Source organism: Lepidothrix coronata, unplaced genomic scaffold (assembly GCF_001604755.1).
Source record: "Lepidothrix coronata isolate B3197 unplaced genomic scaffold, Lepidothrix_coronata-1.0 Scaffold0, whole genome shotgun sequence".
Classification (NCBI taxonomy): Eukaryota; Metazoa; Chordata; class Aves; order Passeriformes; family Pipridae; genus Lepidothrix; species Lepidothrix coronata.
This window is the reverse complement of record NW_016690180.1, coordinates 7,884,003-7,891,696: the sequence shown is the minus strand read 5'-3', so window position 1 is coordinate 7,891,696 and position 7,694 is coordinate 7,884,003. Positions and strand designations below refer to the sequence as shown.

Here is a 7,694-nt window from a genome sequence, read left to right as displayed (position 1 = left end):
TTGTTTTTGATACTTTTATTGTCTGACTTGGTTTTTACATTAAATTAACACACACAATGGATTTGATATTGTTACAGGGAACAAACTTGTCCAAGGAGTTTCCAATCCCAAATATACCAACAACTTGTAAGCACCTTGGTTCAGCAGAAGGATAAATGCTCACCAGAATGCATCTGGAATCAGGAAGAGGCCCAGGTTTTTTCATTTTACACATGGCTAAATATTCTCCATGTTAAATCACTGTCAGGCTTCTATCACTGTAATTTCCCTTCAACAGCAGGTCAGATTATATAATTTGTTTTAATGTATACTTATCAATATTCTTTTTTTTTTGGTAAACAGTTAACATCCAAAATATTTCCTCATTACATTATGTAACAGTATGCTGCATATAAATTGCTAAAAAAACCCCTATCTACCTTCAGTTCAGTTCTTTTCTAGAATTACCATCTTTCATTAATACTAAATAACAGGTGATTTTATAGGTACCTTTTACTTCAAAGGTTGTTGACAACATGCAGCTCCAACCAAAGAAAGGCAAAAAATTGACTGTAAAAATAATTTCAAGAACCAAGTAGAAAACTAGTGATTTATTAAACTGTAGATTGCTTGAACCCCCACACTTTTTTTAGGCCAAGAAATAAATATCTGGTTCAGCAGGCAGACCAACAGAATGCAGATGGTTGGATAAGATATACAGAATTATTTCGAATAAAATTTCAAAAATAGGTATGTCATGCATATGCATGGTTCAGGAGAGTTACTAATCCTTTAAGAAAGGGAATATGTCCACACACATCTGTATGAACAGAATGAATTTTTAAACATTGCTGTGCTTTCTTATTATAATAAAGATGATCAATGAAAAGTCTTTTCCTCTTCAGCATTTCACACAAATACTACAAAATATGCAGAAAAGAATACTAAGAACTACTTCAAACATAGAACAAGTGTAGTTCATTTTTATAGCTCTCTAGAGAGATATTTCTCCTCTTTGTTGTAGAGGCAAGGATAAACTTTCCATTGTACTTGTTTTAAAGCAGAAGGTAGCAGTAAATAGAAAAAATTAGTTATAGTCATGTAAGATAAAACTCTGTTTCCACAATGGTCTCATTCATGTTGATCTGCATATTTTATCCAGAAAGGTATCTTTTTGTACTTTTGGACAACCCATCACATTTTACTTCAGCTGAACAAAAATATCTCTTCTTTCCCTCTCAGTGAGAAAAGAGTTACTGGCATAAGCAGTCACACAGTAGCATTTAAAGAAAACATTATTATATCTGGAATTATCTTCTAGGCATTAATATTATAGAAAAATATTAAAATAACAATATGAAAAATGGTTTACTTCTCATACTAGAAAATAAGAAAATTCAATAGAGATGCAACTTTGCCTGGCGTAATTTCAATTCTACAACTTTAAAGACTAACGGTCTGACACATAACTAATACGCATTTCTAAAAAGTCAATTAAAAAGCCCCATAAAGCACTATGAATTAGCATCAATGCATGCTAAATATTGTCAAGTTTTCCTCACCTCTCTCCTCATTCACCAAACCTCAGTGAAAAATTGAGAAGAAACTGATTTTCTCCCTGTTTTGTTGATCTATGCAATCAAAAGCTACTGACTTTTTGCAGCTTTTCTATTTTATTTTCCTGCTGCTGAATCAGAATTACAATTGGGTATATGCTCAAATTAATACCAGGTCCCTTTACAAGTGCGTCAAAATCAACCAAAAGAGCTTTCAAGCAAACCGCAATCTTCTCTAGTAATTCACAGAAATGGTCCCATTGCTTTTGCAGGATTTGTGATGAAATTATATGCCTGAATTACAAGGCAACTTTGGCTTTGTACCTCGTTTTTTTTCAGGAGCTTGTAATCACTTTGTAGCTACCTGTAATGCTTGAGTATCAGCATAAAATTTCCAGCAGAGGTTTAAAAATTCAGTTTTCTGATTTCCCCCTGCTCCTGAATTTAACTTGCAGTCTCTCAACTGAGACCACATAGCTTCTCTGATAATCCTGAAGCTACATAAAAACCTCTCAATTCTACCAACCAACACTTATAACCTTAAGCGAGGTATTCCAAACTGTCAGTAAGAAAATATTTAAACGTTTAAAAGTGTAGCTAGATAGTTTCTATGTGACTAGCAAGCACCATCCAGATGGTTTCAGAATGACATCTAACTGTATTATGACACTATTCAATTACGTTTTCACACACCTGTGCAAATTGCCAACTGTGACATTTATCTATACAAACAGTCAAGTGATACTCTTAAGTTCAATTCTGAATTGTTTTTCTGCTGTTGGCATTTGGGGATAGTGATAAAAAGGCACCCCTGTACTCTGAAACTACTTTACGTTCATGTTCAGCCAATGTATCTGTCCACTAAATGAACTTTTCAATTAGTTTGATCTTGAGGGAAGAAGAGCGGAGGTGGGGAAACAATGAAAAAGCAAACCTCACAGTCTGCAGTCTGTAAGGGGGCCACTGTATTGTTTGTGATATAGCTGTGATATATTTTCTTTCTCTGAACAAGGCCCCAGAATATTCAAGACTAAGTGATCCAAAGTTCCCTGTTAGTTGTCATAATTAAAACTGACATGAAGCACAGAAATTATTTTGTGATACAACATAAAGACCAGCATAAGAACACTAATCTTCAATAAACCACTGAACTGATTTTACAGGAAACATATATTCAATAAAGCATTTTATACCAAACTATTCTTAATATTATGAAATGGAGACAAGGAAAAGTAACACTACTAATAGAGGAGATGTTAACAGATCTCAGTCAGACAAACTATCAGCACTTCAGTGTAGATTAAAATCTACTATTACTTTCGGTGTCTGAGTTCAGTTTCGTGCTGTGTATGTAGCACACAAAAGGTGACATTTCTTCCCTCCTCTGCACTTTTCTTGGCAAATAGCATACACGCATAATCTATGCATATTAAGTTCTGTTACGCACAGATTGATATTCTAGGAATAATAGCTACCTAAAGTCCAACTGAGGTATATTAAATATTAAGTTGTTTTCAGCCATTGTAGACCATGAGCCATGCAACCATCACAACAGCAACTCCAAACACTGGCAACATAATGAGGTTCTTGTATTTTTGCCACAATGATGGTTCAACTTCTACTTCGTCTTTTCTTCTCTTATTCTTTCTTCGCCCTTTTAATCTGTTTTCGAAAGCTTCCAGCTCAGCCTAAATGAAGAGAACCACAAGTAGTTGACATTTGTGTCAGAATTAAAAATAAGGAAATTTTAAATAACATTCCAAAAAAACATTTAATAAAAGTAACTGTCAGCCAATGGAAATTATACATCTCTTACAGATGAGACAGTAGGACTACATCCCAGTTACAAAGCACTTCCCTTTCAAGCATTAAACCATTGTTTAATTTCTTATAAAACATGCTGCCAAAAATGCAGCCAACTGAAGTTTTATATTCGATTTTCAACTCAGGCTGAATATATTAGGCTAATGTGAGATTGTTATTTCCATGAAATATGCTAAAAATACATTATTTTTTGTATTAAAAAACACACGTATTTAAGCTATTATAATAACATAATAAGAGCACAGGCTGAAATCTTCAAAGACCTCCTCCAGTAATAAGGATGCACTCTGCTAAAGATAAATAAAAACATAAATAACTAAAAATCTATCATATTTCCCTCAATTCTTTACATTTGCATGCTTAGCTAAATTTTAGATAATAGCTATTGTGCATCTTAGACATGCACAAAAATATTTGATTTGCTAAGTGTTGAAACTTAACATTTAGTCACTCATATGACTGTAGGTGGTATATAGTGTCCTTCAATAGGAAGTATATGCCCTCAGGCTCAAAAAAGAAGCAGAGCAATTTCAAAAATAAGAATGCTAGGCTTCCAACCCAGAATGGTAGTTTCAGGGTCTCATCTGGAATAAACAATAGGATCCTCTGATCCCTGTTCCTCATTGCCCTCCACATTCTTTTAAAAGAGCACCAAGAGAATACAGACAAAACTGATTTGTCAGGGAACAAAGCTGCAGTAAAACTCGAACTAGGCAGCCTAGAATAAAGAGTGAAGACTGGCATGAAACTCCAATGAGAAGCCTTCTAATTGCTAGGCAGATCAGAAAAGACGCTCTAAAGGAGACCTGAGACAGACTAAAACCAGAAAAGGTCCGACGATTACCTGGATTTTTGAGTCAAGTTGTCAGCTGCTAGAGAAAGCATGGGACAAGGTGCTAGGGAGCAGAGAAGCTAGATGAAGTAAAAGGGATAAGTGGTGGGAGCAGCAGAGCGCAGCAAGCCGGGACTGGCTGGGCAAAAGACACAAGACTGAGCTGAAGCAGAGGAAACATGGACAGTGAACAGACACAAAGCTTGGCCATGAGAGGAAATAAATCTACAAGACTACTACTACGGTGCTGCCAGGAAGAGGAACTAAGACAGTAAGGTAGGTGCTTTAAAGAAACAAGAATAAGACTGTTTTGGGAAATGTGCAGAGTAGTAGTCCAGTAAATAAAATTTTCTCTTGAAACTCAAGATGATTGCCTGATATTTGGTCTTCCTTTCCTGACAGCAAATATTTTTCAGTTTCACAAAGCAGCTCTTACTTCCCTTCCTGTACCAGATACCACTTAGCAGGAGAAACCCATTTTGATGTGTATTCCTTTGTACCCAATAAAGGCAGAAATTGTTGGCTCTTCTCTGACGATATGGGAGGAAACTTCAGACAAAGTCACACAGCCTATTTGAAACAAGATTACTTTCAACTAGCTAATCCTCCTTTAGAAAAGCAAAGTATTTTAATGAAACAGTTTTTCAAAATCCAAAATCTGGAGGCAAGGGCAAGAGTTCTTAAGGTTTTATAGATAACATGACAGTATTTCACGTTACACAGACACTAAATAAAATTTGGGGCTTCTATAGTTATATACTTGTGATCTGTAAGTTTTATAAGCAGAGTGCTTTGTGAATTGCAGTAATTTGAATTAAAATACAGGGTTCAAACAATTATATAACAGGCACTGCATTGCTTTCTCAGTGAACTTTATAAAAACCTGGCTAAAAATAAATACATCATAAAAAACCAAAACATAGAATGAAAAAGGATTCCTAGGCAAAGAATACGAGAGAGAAGTCATCACTATCCTTGAAAAGCTACCTACAGATTTTATGTAACTGTCTTCATTCCCAAAGTGTCACCTTAATGATCTCTGAAAAATAAAGTAATGGTTGTGTCCAGTCTTCAAACTGTACTTAACTTTTCAAGCTAAACAAGCTTAGAATTTTTATTTAGAGTAAGAACCCAAGTTCTTTGTATATAGACATATTAAAAGTAAAATGATATGCATTTATTTAAACTGTATACCCAGTATATGGTATATAAACTGTATATGATGCAAGATAATGTCTAGTTTAGTGTTGCTCAGGCACTGGATTTTGCTCTTTCATGTGTTATTCTCTATATTCTTCCTGCATTGAAAGGAGTAACATTCTCATGGGACAATGCAGCTACCTGAATGCAAATAACAATGACTATGCAGCCATAAAGTGTATATTCTGAAAGCGAGGATATATTTTTATTTACAGGGACAGGCATGAGTGACTTTTGTACTTTCTAAGGATCTGTTAAAAAATTTTCTTTCTACAAAACAAAAGGAAACAAAATCTTTCATAACCTAGACTTCAGGTTTGAGACCCTGACTTTCAGTATTGAAACAGTTAGCTAGAAACCAAATCTTTTACAGTAGAGAGGGACATAGAGAGCACTGATCTTTTTTCCACCTCTAGCAATTGCAAAAATCCTGGCCTCACAGGGTGCCTGTGAATTAGAAGCAGAGGGAAAGTTTGGCTGCTAGGGCCATGACGAGAAGCCTAACCAAGCCATCTCTCTTCCACTAAGAGACAAGTGATTCCATCTGTAAATGGCATTAGCAAAAGCTGCTACCAAATATAGCAAATACCAAAATACAAATGTGCACTTACCAGAGCACTAACTAGTTTGTATATAAAAGATTTATTAAAGTATTACTCAAAATAGGTTTTAAGAAACTGTGACTAACAGATGAACAGTCTCTATAAAAATGTGCTAATGAGTTCAGGAAGGTGGTACAAGGTGCAAACTTCTGTCAGAAGGGAGTATACTCCAGAATACATTTAGTGTGACCCAACACCCTACAATAGTAACATCCTCCAATTTGCATCACCAGACGGCAGATTATGAGATCAAACAGGAAAGGAACCAATGCTAGATAAAAAGTCTTCAGCAGTTGAGGTTAGTAGTTGTGTGCAGTTCTAGAGCCTATTTATTAGTTACTGTTATCCTTTTTTTTTTAAATTGGTTTTGTCCCTTTTTTCTTTTACTGTTGTTATCCTATCATTTCCTAATGTGCTGTAGTAATAGCCACTCTTAACTAACCTTTTAATAAGCCTGATTATGTATAGTTGAAGTTTTCTATGCTGCATCCATCACAAAACACGCACACAGGAGCAGGTGCCATATATTGCGCAAAGGTACTGTTGGGCTGAAACTGTGAGACTCCTGTGAATGTACAAGCAGAATGCAATGGTGGTGTGACTGCAGAGAGAAACAATCACTGCTGCAGAATCCAGCCAAAATGATGTTGCACAATATGCTGCTGGAGTGAATCTGCTACAGTTTCAGTGGAGCCTCATTACTGAGACTTTACTAGAGAGATTATAATAAGTGATTTTGCAGCAGAAATCATTAGTAAATGGGTGGGATGCCTTCTGGAATGCATGAAACACTCGGTACAAGACAAACACCAGCGAGTTTGAATTTCTAGCTTTAAAACTGTATGCATATTTTTTACATGTGAAAATGTCCATTAGCACACTTCAGTACTTAGCTTCCAGAACCATCAGGTACAGATTTCCTCTACCTAACAATATGTTTCAGACATCTATGTGCAACCTATGCTTCCTGACCTATGTGCCAGAACTAACATTTCCAGGGTCAGCTTAGAGAAGAAGAATTAGATGAACTATTTATGAGTTATATGAAGGAATATGTGATCAACACTGTAGACAGCTGAGGTATGAATGTTGCAATAAACATTGCAAGATGATCACAAAACAGTGCCCGGTCCCCTAGACAATTGGTACATAACTCCATGCTTTTCTTGTACGATGAGTAGACACACTCCCCTTTGAAAAGCAAAAGTAGGCCTTGCTAGAGCATTGCCTGGTAGACATAATGCTTTAATTAACTGCCTAGAGAACTATCGAAGTATGCATAACAGAAGCTGCGGTCCAGAGAGAAACTGTCTATCCTAATGAGATTGGGAAAATGGCATGAAAAGATTGGATCTGTGAGTAAGCCTCCCTTGCCCCCTTTCAAGCAGGGAGCAAGCCAGCGCCCTGTGATAAAAACAGAGTGACATGCAGGTGAAAACACAAGTATAACCCAAATACATAAATGTTGTGACAACTGAGTAAAAGGAGTCAGAAAACACACACTGGAGTTGGAATATGATTTGGTGTCAAACGCTCACTCAGGCACACATGCATGAACTGGCTGGAAGGCCAGTTACAGACTCCAAATGACAAACCTGACCTAGCCATCACCACCAACGAGCTTACAGTGTTTGCCTGAAATATGATTAGTATCAGCATCTCCTGGAAGCTGGCACAGAAGCTTTGTGGATTACAATGCCG

General features: G+C 36.2%; 1 protein-coding gene across 1 annotated transcript in view; it reads right to left on the bottom strand.

Annotated features, from left to right (window-relative positions):
• NFXL1 (nuclear transcription factor, X-box binding like 1) overlaps positions 1–7,694 on the bottom strand; it is a 46,616-nt gene continuing 38,922 nt past the window's right edge. The window contains exon 22 of the mRNA XM_017804832.1: positions 1–3,223. Within this exon, the coding sequence (XP_017660321.1) occupies positions 3,050–3,223 (174 nt within the window). The 3' untranslated portion in view covers positions 1–3,049. The remainder of the gene's footprint in view (positions 3,224–7,694) is intronic.